The sequence below is a fragment of the Macaca nemestrina genome, chromosome 10 (genome assembly GCF_043159975.1).
Source record: "Macaca nemestrina isolate mMacNem1 chromosome 10, mMacNem.hap1, whole genome shotgun sequence".
NCBI classification, from domain to species: domain Eukaryota; kingdom Metazoa; phylum Chordata; class Mammalia; order Primates; family Cercopithecidae; genus Macaca; species Macaca nemestrina.
Window position 1 is genome coordinate 16,998,852 of NC_092134.1, and position 19,889 is coordinate 17,018,740.

General features: G+C 36.0%; 1 protein-coding gene across 4 annotated transcripts in view; it reads left to right on the forward strand.

The window, feature by feature from the left end:
- The window catches only part of LOC105495270 (mediator complex subunit 13L), a 317,806-nt gene that overhangs the window by 39,735 nt on the left and 258,182 nt on the right, over window positions 1–19,889 (forward strand). For 2 of the 4 annotated variants that reach the window (XM_011764584.2, XM_011764594.3), the window contains exon 2: window positions 117–354. In XM_011764584.2, the coding sequence (XP_011762886.1) occupies window positions 117–354 (238 nt within the window). Of the gene's footprint in view, window positions 1–116; window positions 355–19,889 lie in introns of those variants that run through there. The other 2 variants (XM_071071010.1, XM_071071011.1) reach the window with 2 other exon arrangements.

Genomic DNA, 19,889 nt, shown 5'->3' on the forward strand with positions numbered 1-19,889 from the left:
TATGAAGTTTCATGTAAATATTTATTTTAGCACAATTGCTTTTCTGTATGGAAGACTGTTTTTGGTGGTCTGTAAGTAAAAAGAGAAAACGATTACAATTTTTTGTCTTTTTCCAGGCTGAACTCACGGGAATCAAATGGCGTAGGTACAATTTTGGAGGGCATGGGGACTGTGGACCCATAATTTCAGCCCCAGCCCAAGATGATCCAATTCTGTTAAGTTTCATCCGCTGTCTGCAAGCTAACCTGCTTTGTGTATGGCGTCGTGATGTCAAACCAGATTGCAAAGAGTTATGGATATTCTGGTGGGGAGATGAACCCAACCTAGTGGGTGTAATCCATCATGAACTGCAGGGTAAGGTTTCTGTTTTTTTCTTAAAAATTATTTGCATCATATTTTTTTGAACATTGGTAAATTTCAAACAGATTATTAAGACTTGTCTAAAAGCAAGATTTTAAGTGTTTCATGGATATCTCTCTCAAAAGGAACATTCTCACCCCTCTTCCTCTTATCCCTGTTTTTTTTCCCTAACTCTTGTCCTTTTCCAGTTATGCTGAGAATCAGAACCTTGTGAACCACTGCTTAAATTAAATGAGAGTATTGTGTCTCCTGGGTGTGGTGGGGTGGAAACCAGGCTAAGATCCACTGTTTTTAAATGATAGTGAATTGTGAGTAACTAACAAAACAGTGAATTGAACAGTTACTGCTTTTTTCCTTGTACTGTGGTTGTTATGGTTCATTGCCAGCTGAACTGTTCGGTGGAAAATTGGAGAGATACAGAAATTTAGTTTTGAGCCTAATTGGACAAAATTGTGAGATTACATTGAATAGTATTTTGAGGAAAGATGAATATATGCGATCTGGTCTGAATTTGGTGTAGCAAATTTTCTCTTGTTTTTATTTCTGCTTTTCATGTAATTTGGTGATTCCAGGAAACATTGGCTCCAGTGTTGCCTGATTTTTAGCTTCAGATTGCATCTGATATCTGGAAACTGAATTAATATAAGAATTTCATTTTTCTAAGCTGCTTTATATATTTACCACAGTTTTATAAGCAGGAAATTTTATCAGTTGTCTTTGAATTTCTGGTAAAAATTTTTACCTTTCTACGTGTTTCTATTTAGTATGCCAAGGGATTTTCTAAAGCAAGACTAATTCTAATCTTCAGTTAGTGTATTAACTCTTTTTGACTTAGCCTCCTAGAGCCAACTTTTATTATCTCCAAACTATATTGTGTTAATCTGTGGCTGAAAAATTTCAGATCGTGTTTGAAATGTTCTGTTACTTGATGTTTTTAATTTTTTTTTTTTTTTAAAGGAAGGAGTAAAGCTAACTTTAATGTATTTTCGAGGCTCTGTTCTAAAGCTTTTACATTTGCCTAAAGGATTTCCTGCCAACTTTTGCTTGACACCTTGCTGGTTTTTCTTGGCAACTATTTTTTTTCTGTGATATCTCCTGCCACAGCAGCCAGAGGGCGGTAAACCACAATGGACTAATTGAGCTGTTTACTTTATGGTCCATTTGTCTGTTCAGCTCAGACCTTTATTCTGGTGTTTTTTAGGGTATTTGGTTTATAAATATAAGAACCCATTCTAGGTGACATTGCTTGCTTAGCTGGGTAATCAGCAAAATCCCAGAACTTAATGTTCATCCCAAAGCCTGTTTTATGTAGTTAGCAGTTAACTTAGGTAAAATTAGAGTTTCAGAACATCTGGATTCTGTTTTATCAGAATTTTAAAAATAAGATGTCGCCTAGAAGATAATCACAACATTTTTGTTTGTCCATTAAAATATGGAAACATATTTTTAACTTTTTCCCTTGTAGTAGAGACGTAGAGCTTTTTAAAAAAGTGTCTTTCTTATTTTTCATGATTGTTTCTGACTGTCATCTTCTGTTTCTCTGTATTAATCTCTTACATTTTAGCTTTTTTGGTCTGCTCTTTGTTAGTGTGGTACATGTCATTTTGCAATGATGAGGAAACCAAACCCAACTGCTAATTAGGCTTATTTAATTGATACCATAGAATAAAATTATTTATGTATGCCAACAAAGAAAATTGTCAGTGTTCTTAGAAATAGCTTATGAAATTATTGTTATTTTTCATGGGCTTTGTTACTGAGTTAACAAAGGGATAGGGCATTTAAATTTTGGTATAGTTGCTTTAGATTGCATGTGTAGATTAATATCTTCAGTATTTTTTGATAAAGAGTTAAGCAAAGATTGAATTATTTTTAGATTTTTTAAAAATTCCAGAAGCGCTACATTTAAATTAGAAAATTAGGAAAACATAGAATCATCATATGGAGAGAACAAAGAAATAAAAATACTGAAGTCTGAGAGAGTTTTAGATGTTTTATGTGTAAATGAAATTGGTACCATACACTTTTTCTAATTTTCTAATGTAGTATTGTGAACATTTTCTCTTGAGAATGATTACTTTTAAGTTTGAAAGTGGTATAAGCTGTTTATATTTTGTATTCTACTGGGAAAGTATTACAGTAATGGAATACTTATAACTTCATTGACTGTGTCTGCTCTTTTTAATATGAATTTTGAGCAAGTTTTTAGATCCATTTATATGAAATGTCCATTTTTGTAGGTAAAAGTAGTTGAAGAAGGTAATACATGGTTCAACCTAATAACAGAACATATCTAGCCTTAATTAGAAAAATAAGTGTCATAAAGACAACTTTGTTTCAAATAAGGGGAAATGTGATAGCAGTCATGAAAAACTGAAGGATACAAAGAGAATATTTTAATTGGTAGCCATACAAAGTGGGGATATTTTAGAATCTATTTCATTCTCTAATATAGTTGAGTCATTTTATTTTGGGTAAAATAAATTACAGGCTGGGCATGGTGGCTCATGCTGGTTATCCCAACACTTTGGGAGGTTGAGGGGGCCCGATTGCTTGAGGCCAGGAATTCGAGACCAGCCTGACTAACATGGTGAAACCCTTTGTTTACAAAAAATACAAAAAAAAATTAGCCAGGTACGGTGACCTGCGCCTGTAATCCCAGCTACTCGGGTGAGTGAGGCTGGAGGATCACTTAAACCCAGGAGCCCAAGGTTGCAGTGAGCAGAGATCATGCCGCTGTACTCCATCCTGGGCAACAGTGAGACCCTGTCTCAAAAAAATAGAATAAATAAATAGTAGCAGAATCCTGCTAGCAGGCTTCAGTGTTAAGCATGAAATTACTATTATTTGTAACATTTTTTAAATTGGGACATTTTACGTTTCTTACATTGCTTCTTAGTTATGTTATTTGGCATTTTCTGGCTGGTCACGGTGGCTCATGCCTGTAATTCCTGCACTTTGGGAGGCCTAGGCAGGAGGATCACCTGAGTTCAGGAGTTGGAGACCAGCCTGGCCAACATAGTGAAACCCTCTCTCTAGTAAAAATAAACAAAAATTATCTGGGCATGGCGGTGGGTGCCTGTAATCCCAGCTACTGGGAGGCTGAGACAGGACAATCGCTGGAAACCGGGAGGCAGAGGTTACGGTGAGCTGAGATCATGCCACAGCACTCATGCTAGGCAACACAGCAAGACTCCATCTCAATAAATAAATAAATAAATAAATAGTAGCAGAATCCTGTTAGCCAGCTTAAATTAAGCATGGCATTACCGTTATTTGTAACTTTTTAAAATAGGGACATTTTACTGTTTCTTAAATTGCTTTTTAGTTATGTTATTTGGCATTTCCCTTTGTCTTCATAGTGTATTCCAAGAAGTGTCCTACCAAGAAACCTCACAGTGAGATATAATACCAAAGCAACCATCTTGCATTTAAATGTATAAAGTATCCCATAAAATGAGAATAATCCTACAGGGTACACACACAAGTTAGTTTTATGATATACTTTTTGTTTAATTGCTTGAAATATCTGTGAAATAGTCTGAGAGAAGACTATAACACATTTATAGTCTGTCCTTGTCACTTGAATAAACACTTTTGCGCTCTTGTCTGGGGAATTGCTAATATGTATGGTGTAGTGATTCAGAGCATGGACTCCGGATTGCTTGGGTTTGAATGCTTGCATGATCACTAGCTGTGTATTCTTAATCTAATTATTTAACTTAAACTGTGCCTCAGTTTTCCCACTGTGAATTAGGTTATGAGGTTAAGAAAAATTAAAAGTACTTAGAGCAGCATATATAGCAGTTAATCTATAATTGTAACTATTGCTACTGCTACTGTGCAAAGACCTACAGGCTGCGAATGAATTGTGGCAAGAACAGGTTACCTGGGTCTTAGGGTAGGAGTGAAATAGTCTCCCCTCTAAAAGGCTGAGTACGTTGGTCATAGTGTGGAGTACACAGAACCAAGGATAAGAAATCTGGACTTAATTTGATAGATTTTGAGGAGTTAAAGGTTTCTGATCAGGAAAGAGATACAATTAGGAAGATTAATTTAGTAATATGCAGGATTAATGTGTACAGGGAAACCATAATATTGTGATTTTAAAATTCTAAATTAGAATATAAACTTAAATATTCTGTTCAGGATACAGATTTATTTAAATTAAAAATACTAATGATTATATACTGTAATTCATATTAATAGTCTTTAACACTTTTATTATACCTTTGCTGTTTTGGCTTGACTAAATTCTATATTTTAATTTAAGTTTTAGGGATTAATACAGTGTGCTGAATGGACTTCTCCTCATCTACCAAACAAATACTTCTTACCCTTTTTTTTTTTTATTTCTTTAGACGGAGTCTTGCTCTGTTGCCCAGGCTGGAGTGCAGTGTGCAATCTTGGCTCACTGCAACCTCTGCCTCCCAGGTTCAAGCAATTCTCCTGCCTCAACCTCCTGAGTAGCTGAGATTGCAGGTGTGTGCCACCACGCCCGGATAATTTTTTACTTTTAGTAGAGATGGAGTTTCACCATGTTGGCCAGGCATCTCAAACTCCTGACCGCAAGCGATCCGCCCGCCTCAGCCTCCCAAAGTGCTGGGATTACAGGTGTGAGCCACCGCACCTGGCAACAAATACTTTTTAAATAAACACAATATTCTGGCCAATTCACTGCCTGTTAGTTAGTGGTGGGAAACACATGCAATCTGGAAAACCCAAAATAGTACAGAGAGCAAGCACAGAACTGCTGATTGCTTGCCCCAAAGCATTACAGATCTCTGTTCCAGAAGGAGAAGTATCAGATTCGGCCTAGTATGTGCTTCAGAATGTTTGTTGAATCAGTTAATGAAACCTATTTTATGAGGTTCTAATGTAGTGCAGTATTGCACTTCCAGAAGATTGACTTATAATCAAATTGTGAAAATTTTTAATGATTTGATAATGTGAGGATATTGAAGCCTAGTTAAAATAAGGCATATTATTTCTGGTTTTAATTCCCAAGGGGGTAGAAATAGCCAATTTTTTGGGTATATTTTCTACCAAAAATATTTAGCACTAAATATAGACTGTCTACAATTTTAAAATTTGTGTTGTCTCTATTTTTGATTATTAGACAAATATAAATTAAGAATACATCTGTACAACTCTAAAAATGATCATCCCTATAACAGTATCAGAAGTCTTCTCAATTGGTTTTATTGTCAGTGCATGGGTAGATTGGCAGTTATTACCCTTTGCTGTGAATTTAGAGACATAAATATAGCTTTTTCTGTTTTTGAGAGTGCTGCCACCTATGCCAGGAGGTGTGGGCGATTGTAAAAACATTAGACATAAGAGAGCCTGGAAAAATGGATCTGTTTTCTGACAGTGACCACGGCGTAAGATAATTTAAGGTACTAGTACTATTGTTTATTGAACTGATTGCAACTGGGCATTTTGTAGGAGTGTGGGAAGGCTGAATTTTTTTAGTTTTATAATCTGTATCTATAGATTACAGTCTACAATTCCAAATGGTGGGATTGATAAAACCTTTGTTTAGATAACTCCAAGCAAGAACCTAACTTCTCCACTCCTCCTAGCTTTTTATTTTTAAATAAATATATTTGCACACTTATATGCATATGCCTGTTTTGCCACATAAACTATTTGAAGGTAGTTTTCAGACTTCATGGACCTTTGCCCCTAAATACTTCAGCATTGAAGTGAAACACTTTCTTACATAACCAGAGCACTTTTGTCGTGCTCAATAAATTTAATGTCAATATAATTAAATTATCTAATATTCAGTCCCTATTCAAATTCCCCAGTTGTCCCAGCAATACCTTTTATAGTTTTCTCTCTTTGATGCAGAATACAATCAGGATCACACATTTTTAGATGGCCTCTCATTTAGAATATTCCTGAAGTTGTCTTGGGAATCAGTGATACTGATGTTGTTTGAAGGGAGCAGTTTAGTTGTCCTGTAAAATATTCCACATTTTGAATTTGTCTAATTGTTTTCTTACAGTTAGAGTCAGGATAAACATTTTTGGCAAGAATATTGAGTAGATGATGTGTACTTTCCATGGCATCACATCAGAAACATGTCATGTCAGTTTGTCTCAATATTGATGGTACTGAGCTTGATCACTTGATTAAGGTAGTGTCTGCCAGATTTCTCCAGTGTAAAGATATCCTTTCCTTTTGTAATTGTTAAGTAAATTTGGGATGAAACTTGGAGATTGTGTGAATATCTCTTTCCTCAAAAGAGCCTAATTTTGAGCCTGTTTAAACCAACTGAAAACTTCCGGAATCACCTGCTTTTAGAAAATCAGTTGAAATCAGATGAAGACTGCATTCTTAAGTCACAGCAGAGTTCAAGAGGAGAAGAGAATAAAAATATTGAAGGTATGCCAAAGGCAAATTATAATGGCAGTGTCACGCTCTGAAAATGAATAGCCCCTGTCGCTTAGCATACCTAAAAAGAGAAGTGTTGACATTGAATTTTCCAAAATCATAGACAATAAAGTATGTAGGAATATATTACTGTGTATCTTAGAGTCTGTGAACTTTCAATTGATTTTTGATGGTTTCTGGTTATCCTTAACTAAATGGTAAAAATAATTTCATCAATATTATATATGAATTTATCAGTTGAAATTAAAAAGTTGCTTTCTGTAAAAATAATGACTATTTTAGATATAAAATTGACAGGAATGAAATTATCTCTTGGTAAAATGTCATTCATTTTGAAAATTTCTTTCAAGGAGAAAATCTGATCTTTGACTCATTTTCACTCTGTTTTTATATCTTTTTTCTTTAATGGTGTTGAATTTGTGAGTCATTGAAATTAATCACTGACTGAATTGGAAAGGAGTCATATTAATAGTACTTTGATTTATTTATTTTTCAAGTGTAGAATTCTGGTGATTTTGATAACAGGAATGATACCATTTTACAACAGCATTGTAGATTTGTAGTATTTTAGATTGGTATCACAGTGCAGCTGAAAAGTAAGTTTCACTTTACTTTGTTGTTGTTGTTGAGATGGAGCCTCACTTTGTTGCCCAGGCTGGAGTGCAGTGGTGTTATCTCGGCTCATGGCAGCCTCCGCCTCCCTGGTTCAAGTGATTCTCCTGCCTCAGCCTCCCAAGTAGCTGGGACTATAGGTGCTTGTCACCATGCACAGCTAATTTTTTGTATTTTTTTTTGAGTAGGGCTGCATGTTGGCCAGGCTGGTCTTGAACTCCTGACCTCAAGTGATCCTCCTGCCTTGGCCTCCCAAAGTGCTGGGATTACAGGTGTGAGCCATCATCCTCAGCTACTTTACCTTTCATATTTGTCATTATTTTGTGGATAATAGTGAAAAACATATTTGTATTTCATGAGCAACAAGTACTTTCAGGACAAACACATATCCAGTGGTAAATGGTAGCTAGGTCTAAGTAGTTTATAAAGTATACTTTTATTTTTCTTGGATCTGAATTATTCAAGTTTTGATGTAAATTTCCTGATTCTTATAATAATTATATTACTGTTCTGTTTTTCTGTTGTATTTGAAAGAATGAGTTTGCCAAAGCTATAAAGTCCTAAGTTTTTCATTGTGTGATGGTTATCTGAATGGTTCTAGTGCCTACTTATTAAATGTTAGACTTAATATGTAATTATATACTTTAAAGAAAAAATAGCATACTCATTAAGACTTTGGTAAATAATACATTCATATTGTAGAATTATAGTAAGATAATCTCAGTTCTTTCAGACAAAGAATTGAAAAAGATCTAGTGAATTAGATAAAATTATTAAGGTAAATATGCTTGAAATTGAGAGAACAAGCTAAGTCTAACTTTTGAGTGTAAGTAAAATCGATGTGTTACCACAGGCAACTTACTGAACCATGTAATTAGTTTTTTTCTATGAAAAATGAGACATTTATACTGAGATTGTGGTGAAATAGCACGTAAAGGGCTTATGTTCTAATGATGTGAAAATTAAGCAATTGGTAAGAAAAATTATAATTTTCAGTTCGTTGGGAAGTATAGTTATTATGATCTACCTAACGTTTTGTGTTGATATGAAATCACCTACTTATATAAAGTAAACCTGAGTAAAATCCCCTTAAATGAGGTGTTAGAGTCACCATTGGAACAAATACGGTTGAAAATTGTCTTAACACTAGATTAACTGTTATTTGGTATATTATATTCTTTTTCGAAATGTAATTTTTATGATTAATACATCGTGTCTTGTAGGTAAGTGTTTAGTCTAACATTTTTAAGTGTAGCCATGTTTGATCCCCCCCTCACCATTTGTGTATATTTTATTTCAAAAGCTTGTACTTTCTTAGAAAACCTTAAGATTTAGAAGAGGTTGTTGTGGCCTGGTGCGATGGCTCATGCCTGTAATCCCAGCACTTTGGGAGGCTGAGGAGGGAGGATCACTTGAGTCCAGAACTTTGAGACCAGCCTGGGAAACATAGTGAGATCCCATCTCTGTTAAAAAAAAAAAAAATTAAAAAAAAGAGATTGTTGAACATTAAGATGGCGTAGTGATACAGGTAAAGGGTGTTTTTTTTTCTTAGTAAAATATTTTCTTAGTTTTATTTCTTAGGGAAGGTGAGGTAAGAATCTGAATGTGGAAGATCGAAGAAAAGGTTTAAATATTGGTAGAATATTTAGGGCCTAATTATTTAGGGCCTAAATAATTCAAGAAAGAGTTACATTTTAGAACATTAAAATTCAGTGGAGTACAGCTACACATTTATAGAGAATAACACCTTCTGCTTATGAACAAATTCACTGTTGACGTGTATAAATGGCATTAGGTTGGTCGTACTGTTCACATTATTTTATATAGGGGATGAAATAAAAATTCCCTAAAATAAAACTAGGGTTTTCTTAGGAAGGAGGAAGTGGGGAATGGATCTTGGTGGTCATGAACGAGTGTCCTCTTCTGCAGTGGGACCCTGTCTCTGCAGAAAAGAAAAACAGTAGTTGGGCATGGTTGTTGTTCGCCTTGTAGTTCCAGCTACTTGGGAGGCTAAGGCAGGAGGATTACTTGAGCCCAAGAGTTCAGGGTTACAGTGAGCTGTGATAGTGCCACTGCAGTCCGACCTGAGTGACACAGTAGTAAGAGCCTGTCTCTAGAAAAGAAAAAAATAAAGAAAACTTGTTGTTTATTGTACTCACCTCATTAATGATCTTAGCAAGATATTCTGCATGGAGAAGCTGCAGCTTCTCCATCAGCATTTGCTGCTTCTCCTTGTGCCTTTATGTCATGGAAATGGAATCTTTCCTTAATCCTCATGAACCAACTTCTGCTAGCTCCCAGGTTTGCTTCCTCACCTCTCTCAGTCTTGGTAGAATCGAAGAGAGTTTGTGCCTTGTTCTGGATTAGGCTTTGACAATTAAGGGAATATTGTGGCTGGTGTGATCTTTCAGATCATCCAGACTTTCTCCATATCAACAATAAGCCTGTTTCACTTTCTTATCATTCATGTGTTCGCTGGAGTAGCACTTGTAATTTCCTTCAAGGTTTTTTTTTTTCCCCATTCACAGCTTGGCTTCTTGGCACAAAAGCACTAGCTTTCAGCCTATCTTGGCTTTCGACATGACTTCTTCACTAAGCTTAATCATTTCTCACTTTTGATATAAAGTAAGAGATGGGCAGTTCTTCCTTTTCCCTTGAACATTTAGTGACCGTTGTAGGGTTATTAATTGGCCTAATTTTAATATTGTTTCTAGCAAATAGGCTTGAGAAGAATAAGAGAGATGGGAAAGAGCCAGTCCTGGAGCAGTCAGAACATATACAATAGTGATCAATTGGTTCAGTTCGCTGTTTTATACGGGTGTGGTTTGTGGTGCCCCTGAACAATATAATAGTAATATCAAAGATCACTGATCACAGATCCACCATAACAGATGTTATAATAATGAAAATGTTTGAAATATTGCAAGAATTACCAAAATGTGTCAGAGACACAAGAATTGAGCACATGCTTTTTGAAAAATGGCGCCGATAGGCTTGCTCACCACAGGGTTGCTACACACCTTACATTTGTAAAAAGTGCACCATCTGTGAAGCGAAATAATGTGAAGCGCAATGAAATGAGATATTCCTGTATCTTACTGAGGTAGTTGATAAGCTGGAATTACATACCTGCTATCTTTCCCCGTTATTTTTTCTTTGTAGATATCTGTTGTCATAGCCCAGATACTGAAAAATCAGAGATACATAGCAAAAGAATGGGAAAACTATTGGTGAAGCAGGAGGCTACCTTTGAGTTGTTTTATGGTCTCTGGATCTGCTTAAAGTATAATAGACTAAACTGATATATAGATCTCTGTGCTTAACTTTCTGTGAATAATTGTTTGAAAACGTAATTACAGATGGTTTCTACTTGGTATTGTTTTACGGTGGCTGAGCAAATGGAAATTAAAAGTTGATATACTCAGCCATAAGTATCTTTAGGCCCAAGGCTAAAAAAAATTAATGGTAGAAATAACAAATATTTTTTTCCTCTTAAAAAATCCAGATACTGTAGACATCTGTTGTTGGTTTTTTTTTGAGATGGAGTCTCACTCTGTTTCCCAGGCTGGGGTGTGGTGGTACAATCTCTGCTCACTGCAACCTCTGCCTCTGGAGTTCAAGCCATTCCCCTGCCTCAGCCTCCCAAGTAGCTGGGATTAAAGATGCATGCCACCATGCCCGGCTAATTTTTGTATTTTTAGTAGAAATGGGGGTTTCACCATGTTGGCCAGGCTGGTCTCAAACTCCTGACCTCAAGTGATCTGCCCTCCTGGGCCTCCCTGAGTGCTGAGGTTATAGGCGTGAGCCACCGCTCCTGGCCGAAATCTGTTTTAAGTACTAGAACATCGTGAAATTGGATACTGTTGTTTTAAGCATTTCATGACTGAGCTGCTGTCCGGATGCTACCTGAAGAGATTCTCATTGAATATCATTATGGCTAGCAAGTGTTCCATAATTTTCTTTAAGCTCCATCTGTGTAAATATTTTTGAACAATTTTCCACAAGTAGAGGGCCACATACCTATTTCTTATAAACCCGACGTTGATAAAATGCACTCTTTGTATAATTGGGTCTTGTTTTGATCCTGGCACTTTCATATTGGGATTTGGCAGTGAGTTCAACAGAATAAGCATTATCCTCTTGAGGCCCATCTAGGATTGAACTAAAGGGCTTCTACAATATCCACATGATCATACAATTAGTTCTCTCTCTCCCTCTCCTTTTTTTGTGCTGTGATAGTGTAACTGAATATGAGCTGGTTGCCAGGGTATTGTGGTAGAATAATACCCTGCAGTTTGTAGTTAATCACGCAGCAGAACTGGCTTGATTTAAAAAAAAAAAAAAAAAAGAATAAGATAAAAATTAGATAAAGATGAAGTGGCTTTGTGTTGAAAAAGATTGTATGTATATGATGGTAAAAGGAAGGTTAGAGTGTTCACAAATCTGTCGTTGTTAGTCTTTTCCTCATATTTATATAATGTCTTGCAAAATATTTTCCTTTTTAAAAATTTTATTTTTGACTTTGCTAGCACTTGGGGGACTTAAGTAAGACTTTTGCTAATCTTGAAGGCTTTCTGACACAAGAGAAAAAAAGCAAATATTTGTGGAAAGACCGCTTGAATAAGGGAAGTGTGAACCTATTCAGCATGAGGTTTCTTCATTAAGTTTGTTTTTTATTTTTCACAGGTAATCTTGAACTTGTTTAAATGTAAACTGCTTTGCTGTTGGCTATTTTTAATAAGGCATGTTATTCACTTTGAAATATATTTAGTCTAAAGGAGAAAAATTTAGATATTCTGAGTTAAATTTCAGGCACTGTATTTTTTAGCTTATCTTAAAAGTAGCCCAGTAGATATTTATAATAAAAAGATTGCCTGCCTTGGCATCCTTGGGCAGACTACATACAACTCTAATTGTTTAGGGAGGAAATAGCATTTGTTGACAATAACTCCTATTTTGGAAACATTTGTCATGCCATTTATTGGTTTCACGAAGAGTATAACAAAGAGGGGCACTTGATTTGGGTAACAGAGGTGGCTGGGAGCAGTTATCCTCATCCCTATGGTAAAGGCTAGAACTCAGTTGGAGCCCTGAAACAAATTTAAAAGTACCCCCTCATCCCCAGTAATCACATACCATTTTGTAAAAAAAAAAAAAAGATTAAATGACTTAAATATAGCAATATCAGTGATTAGTCCCAATATACACAGATATCTCTTTGATTCCCAGTATGGTTGAGACAATGTGCTAGCTTAGCACATAGCAAAAACACTTTAATAGGATGTCCTGGGGTCAGTACTGATTCAGTTCAGTTGCCCACACATTTAGAATTATAGTATTATGTCGTAACAGTCAAATGGTGTATGAGAGGATGTTTTAAAAAGTACTTTTCAAGCTTTATATATGTAAGGTGTGCTGGGCTTGGTGGCTCATGCCTGTAATCCCAGCGCTTTCGGAGGCTGAGGTGGGAGGATTGCTTGAGGCCAGAGGATCACTTGATCCCAGGTATTGGAGACCAGCCTGGGCAACATGGCAAAGCCTCGTGTCTACAAAAAATGAAAAAATTAGCTGGGCATGGTGGTGTGTGCCTGCAGTCCCACCTACTTGGGAGGCTGATGTGGGAGGATCAGCTAGGCTTGGGAGGTCAAGGCTACAGTGAGCCAAGATTTTGCCACTGCACTCCAGCCTGGGTGACAGATTGAGACACTGTCTCAAAAACAAAACAACACAAAACAATAACAACAACAAACCCCAAATGGTAAGGTGTTACCATTGTTAAATGATCTCTTATATTTAAAATTACCACCATTTATTTGAGCCTATATTATGTTAGGTGCTATGTAAAATACAGAAATGAACCGGAAACATTTTTACATTTCAGGAGCCGAGAACCTAGTAGAAGAGATAGCATATACACACAGAGCATTGTTAAAGGGTAGAAAGTAAAGTTTCCTATGTGGGGCCCATGGTATTCCTGGAGTTTTATGTAAGAGGCTGAGCCTTGAAGAGTTGATTTTTGAGTACAATATCCTTAAAGGGTAGATAGAATTTGGATATGTGGCTATGTCAGGGCAAGCATGTGTGTGTAACTGCACATTCAAGGATCTAGAGTAGGGAATTTAAACATGAGAAATTGATTGAAAATGAACATTTGGGCCTGTTGGAGCTTAAACACTAGGCCAAGCAGTTTGGGCTTCATAGGTAGTTGGGATCTTAGAGGGTTTTTGAATAGGACTTAGATAGAAGCTCCCAGTAGTTTATAAACTGTATGGGGGTAGGAACTGCATCTGACTTTTGCCCATCATTGTAATTCCAGGACCATCGTAATGCCTGGTACATGTGCCTGCTTTGGCAGCACATATACTAAAATTGGAATGTAGTGCCTGGTACATATTGGTTGAATAAGCCAGTGAGCAGATTTAATGAATGTAATAGAAGTTTGTGTAAAGATGATGAGTCTAGCACCATTGCATGCTAGGAAGACTCCCTGGTATCCTGTAACACATAGGAAAACATGATGACATGATGTTGTTATAGGATACTGTTTTAAGGACAGGATGTGGCCACATTTGAAATATTTTCTTGATGCATTGAATTCTTTATTAACTGCATTTTGAAAAAACAGTGATGTACTTTCCTTCTCTTTTTGTAGTATCTTATTTTTTATTTTATTTTTGAGATGGAGTTTTGCTCTTGTCGCCCAGGCTGGAGTGCAATGGTGTGATCTCTGCTCACTGCAACCTCTGCCTCCCGGGTTCAGGTGATTATCCTGCCTCAGCCTCCTGAGCTGCTAGGACTACAGGCACGTACCACCATGCCCAGCTAATTTTGTATTTTTAGTAAAGACTGAGTTTTGCCGTGTTTGGCTGGTTCTGAACTCCTGACCTCAAGGTGATCTGCCCAACCTGGCCTCCCAAAGTGCTGGGATTACAGGCGTAAGCCATCATGCCAGGCCTGCAGTATCTTATTTTATAGTCTGTAGTTGAATTTTTTAAATGGAAATTTAAAAAGTTTTTTTTTTTAAATTGAATAATTCTCCATATGTTATTTTTATTAGTATTGTAGATAGCAAGTAGTTTGAGCATTTGAACAAAATCATATTTTGTAATTGTCCCATAGAACAGATGGCTATGGAAGAGCACTATTTGTTAGGTTAAAATGCTTAATAATATTTATGTGTCAGAATCCTTATAAATACATTAACTTATAAATACATCATGGGTTGAATGACATTGACTGTCTTACGTAAGTTATAAATTGCCATTCCAACACTGGAGTTGATATTTGCTGCATGGCAATGACGAGTAATATTGCTTAGCTGAGGCTTTCTCTGAGAAAGTCCTGAATGTTTCACCATAGAATCAAATTGACAGTGGCTTTCATTGAGTTTTCTATCTTTCACTCTGGAATCCTGAGTTAATTACTAGCTTCTGTAAGTGTCATGGCAACAGACTACATGATAAAATGAGATTGTACGATTTAGGCAAACATTTTCAATGAAGTCTTTAATAGTTTATAGTGACAGTGTACATATTTTGCTGAGTTGTTTATCAAAACAGCCTTTGGGTTGCATCTCCTTTATAAATATTTAAGATAGCAAGTTAGTACATTGCAAGTTGTATGATTTTAAAGTGGCATATTTCAAAGATTATTAACAAGGTACATGTTAAACAAGATATATCTCCTCCAACGATGCTTGCAAACACACTCACACACATACCTGGAGTTGCTTGAATTCCATATATTACTTGAAATTTTGGTTTGGCAACACCTGAAATGCCGCCATGTTTCCCGGAAGATGCTCAAAGAGTACTTGTATCATTAGTGAGTCAGACTTTCTTGGCCAGGAGCCATCTCTTATTCTCTTTTCAGTTTGTGAACATAGCTCAGCTGGCATTGCAATATAGGTTATGGATTTTGGATTACTCCCTTCTGTTCACCCTCACATATCCAAAATGGAACAGAGGCTGGGAAGAAATAAATCTATCATTCTTTTGTTATCCTTCGCCTATGGAGAGGTAGAGGTCATAGGATTGAGTGTAGAAAGTAAAAATAAGAAATGGAGTGTTCATACAATGCCACTTCCTGTGACATGTCATTGCAGACAAGACATTTACATTTGCTTGTCTTCATTCTTGTCTATACTATGGAAATTACGTCTTTATTTTATGGTACAACATGAAGTGAGTGTGAAAAGCAGCTAGATTTAACTGTTGTGTAAATGCATTTTATAGCCATATATTTTTAAATGAACTCTACTGTCAAAATATTAAAATCGTCATGATTTTAGATGCTAAATAAGAATATAATTTTGCTTTTCATAGTTTTGGCTATACTTTCTACTTGTATACAATTTGAGTTGTTTTCCACCTAGCATTGTCATTATAGTCTTAATTAAATTATATATGGGCATTGGACATTTTAAAATGTGGTCTTTTGTAACTACTTTCTGTCTTTGGCTGTGCAAGAATGATTATGATATTTATGCCCTTGCTCCTTATGGGGATTTGAATAAAGAATACTTTTTCGTATTGTTTTAAATAGAGATTGTGATCTAATCCCTTGAAAATTAGTTTGATGTCTCTTAATTATCAGTTGATCAGAGTGTTTTTAAACTTTTTATTAGTATCACATAAACAGAATAAGCAAGAGTATTTGATTAACAAAGATTATTTTTCCAGATTCATGCTGTGTGATATATAATAAGCTTATTTCCTTTTCCACATTTGATTTTTTGTTTGTAGAATAATTTTTATTTGTGCTTGTTGTGCCTAATTTTATAGTACCAATAAACTAGGAATGAATGAAGGTTCAAAATAATTATATATTGAAAATTGGGAACCGGAAAATAATCAAATATTTATGGTTAGTTCATATGTACTAGGCATTGTGGTAGGTGCTTGGTGATCAGTCTTGCAGTGTAAAGTAGTTTTGGATTTATTCTTTTTGAATATTAACTTGAATGATTTACAGGGAAATTTTCGATACTACTGATTTTTTTTTTTTTTTTAAAGACAGGATCTTACCCTGTCACCCAAGCTGGAGTGCAGTGGCGCGATCACGGCTCACTGCAGCCTAGACTTCCTGGCTTAGGTGAGCCTCTCACCTCAGCCTCCTGGGTAGCTGGGACTATAGGCATGTACCACCATACATGGCTAATTTTTGTATTTTTTATAGAGGTGGGGTTTCACTATGTTGTCCAGGTTGATCTTGAACTCCTGGGCTCAAACTATCCGCCCGCCTCAGCCTCCCAAAGTGTTGGGATTACAGGCATGAGCCACCACTCCCGGCTGCTAATTTGTTTTTATACTTTTGTGTTTATTAAACTCATTTTTATTTAATATGTAGGATAGAGTTAGTAGTTATCAAATAAGTGGCAGCTTTTACCATACCATAATGGTTAACAAATTAACCATTGTTAATTTAACCTAGTTGAACACTAGAAGGACTGCAAACTAATCACTGAAATTTGAGTTCAGTAGTATATTAGTTGAGAAGCTTTGTTTAAAAATGCAGAACCACACAGTTTTTTACTCCAATTGTGTGGTTTTCATAAGACTAAGTATTACGCCTAAAATTTTACCTGGCAACTTATTTGGTTAATTAATTCTCAGGTTAGTAGACCATATATAAAATGTAACCTCTGCCAATATAGGTAGAGCAAAGCAAAAAACTTTTGTTTATGGTCCCTTTGCTTTGAGACAGAGTCTCGCTCTGTTGCCCAGGCTGGAGTGCAGTGGCACAATCTTGACCCACTGCAGTCTCCGCCTCCCGGGATCGAGCAGTTCTCCTCCCTCAGCCTCCCAAGTAGCTGGGATTACAAATGCGCACCACCATGACTGGCAAATTTTTGTATTTTTAGTGGAGATGAGGTTTCACCATGATGGCCAGGCTAGTCTTAAACTTCTGACCTCAAGTGATCTGCCCGCCTTGGCCACCCAAACTGTTGGGATTATAGGTGTGAACCACCACATCTGGCCCTGTGTCCTCTTTTAAAATCCAGTATGTGTATTTTGATGGTCTAAGAGAAGTGGGAATCTGGAAGTTGGCTATGTAAATAGTAGTTTTCTCTTGGAAATCTCTGAGTAAGAGGCAATAGAGTTTAGAAGAAGTAAATATTAATTTAAATAGTAATTAAGATTATTATTTTGTGGAGATTTTAATTGATCCCATGATTATTTGATGTGTTTTGTGAAAAGATGAGTTTATAACGGCATTAACAGCTTAAGTTAGTCTGTTATAACTTTAGTTCATTTAAGTAGTTTTACAGATAGTTTTGCTATTTCATTTTAAAAACTGGTAGGCGGAGCACGGTGACTCACAACTGTAATCCCAGCACTTTGGGAAGCTGAGGCGAGTGGATCGCGAGGTCAGGAGTTCACGACCAGCCTGGCCAAGATGGTGAAACCCTGTTTCTACCAAAAATACAAAAACTGGCTGGGCGTGGTGGTGCGCACCTGTCCCAGCTACTTGGGAGGCTGAGGCAGAGAACTGCTCGAACCTGGGAGGCGGAGTCTGCAGTGAGCTGAGATCACGCCACTGCACTCCAGCCTGGGCGAAAGAGCAAGACTCCATCTCAAAAAACAAAACAAAAAAACTGGCAGTTGAACTTAATTTGGTAAGAACTTCTTTAAATATGACTTTTGGCATTAAAAGCTTGAATACTTTCTAAATAGGACTTTGGTTCAATTTTGACATTTTACTCTCAAAATAATATGGTTTGGAAATGCTGTATATTTTAAATTCCAAACATTTAATATGTATACAATAAATGAATGCTTCTGAGCATTAGGTTTGATGGTTATCCAGGGATTTTAATGTCTACATTGTGGACATAAACAATGAATTAATCTTTATATTCACATCTCTTTGTAAAGAAATCTTAAAAATCACTTAAGATTAATAAAATGAATGAATTGAGTATAGATGTCTTCATTTTCTTCAGAAATAAATTTATTTATTTTTATATTTGTAAGGCTGATCTAGCTTTAGTTAAAATACTAGAACATTGGTGTAAATAGGCATCTGCCTATTTTTACCTTTAACAGTATGCTAATTAGATTTTTTAAAATGTGGAAATACATACTGATAACATGAATATAATTTAAATTCTTTATGTTTATGAGTATTCCTCTTTATTTCACTTCCCTTGATTAGATGTTCATAAAGTTCACTATGTAAGTTAAGTCCAGTTATGTACAGAAAAAATTTAAAAAGCTTGTCTCTTTATTATTGACATTCTATCAGCTTCCAAAATTTTTGGACCTGACTAGAATGATGTATGTAATTGGCTTTTTTACCTTGACACTTTTCATTCTAACTTGTAAGAATTTCAGTATAGGCCGGGCGTGGAAGCCAAGGTGGGTGGATTACTTGAGGTCAGGAGTTTGAGACCAGCCTGGGCAATATGGCAAAATCCTGTCTCTACAAAAAATACAAAAAAAAATTAACCAGATGTGGTGGCACATGCCTGTAATTCCAGCTGCTGAGGTGGCTCAGGTTGAAGGATCACTAGAGACCAGGAGGCAGAGGCTGCAGTGAGCTGAGATTGCACCGCTGCACTCCGGCCTGGGCAACAGAGCAAAACCCTGTCTCCAAAAAAAAAAAAAAAATTTACTGCTTTGCTTAGTGCTGATAAGCCCTCCTATTAAATTACAGATTTTGTGTTGGGTTCTTTATCTTTTTCTGAAAAGTTTGGTGTTAGTGTCAAAAAGAAAAAAAAAACTTTTCCCTGAAGACTGAATTTCTGGAAGATGCCAAAAAGTACATAGAGTACTGAACTGTGAGTCTCAGAGGTAGGGTGAAGGGATGTTAGATATAAAAAGTATGTTTTTGTTGTAAATGTTGGCTGATTGACATAATTATAATTGTTGGCATTGCAGGAATCTTTGAGTGTCTGTTGTTTTGAACAGAGTTAAAAACTGACCTTGACTTTGCTATATTTAGAAGGAGTGGGCAATAATTGCCAGTGTGTTAAATATTAGATTTGAAGGTTATTGGATATTCTTGAGAGCTATAAAAAATCCCATTTTATTAATTATCTTTTGTTCTATGTTTTGGCTTTTGCAGAAAGTATTATATGAAGTAAACTTGATCATTGAATGCCTCTGGATTAAAAAAAATTACATACTTTGGAAAATGACTTGACAAAAGTTTAATTAGAGAAAGGCTGATTCGATAGTTATGCTATTGAATCTTGTTATGTTATCGAATCTCTTATACTTGGAGGAGGAGGGGAAGTGTAAAATTCAATTCAACAAGCATGTGTTGAGTGCTAAACAACTATGAAGTGTGCTGGGAAAGACATGGTTAATTACTTCCAGGAGACTGAGGTATATAACTGGTTGCTCATTTTTTCCGGAAACTTAATTAATGCATTTTGAATTTAAGGCACCTTATTTTGGTATAGTTCTCGGGATGCTTATGAGGTTTTAGTGGGTTCTCTTTACTCTTGTTGTGTGTTTTTGTTTATTTAATCATCAGATATTATTGCACTTCAAATAAGGGCCTGATAA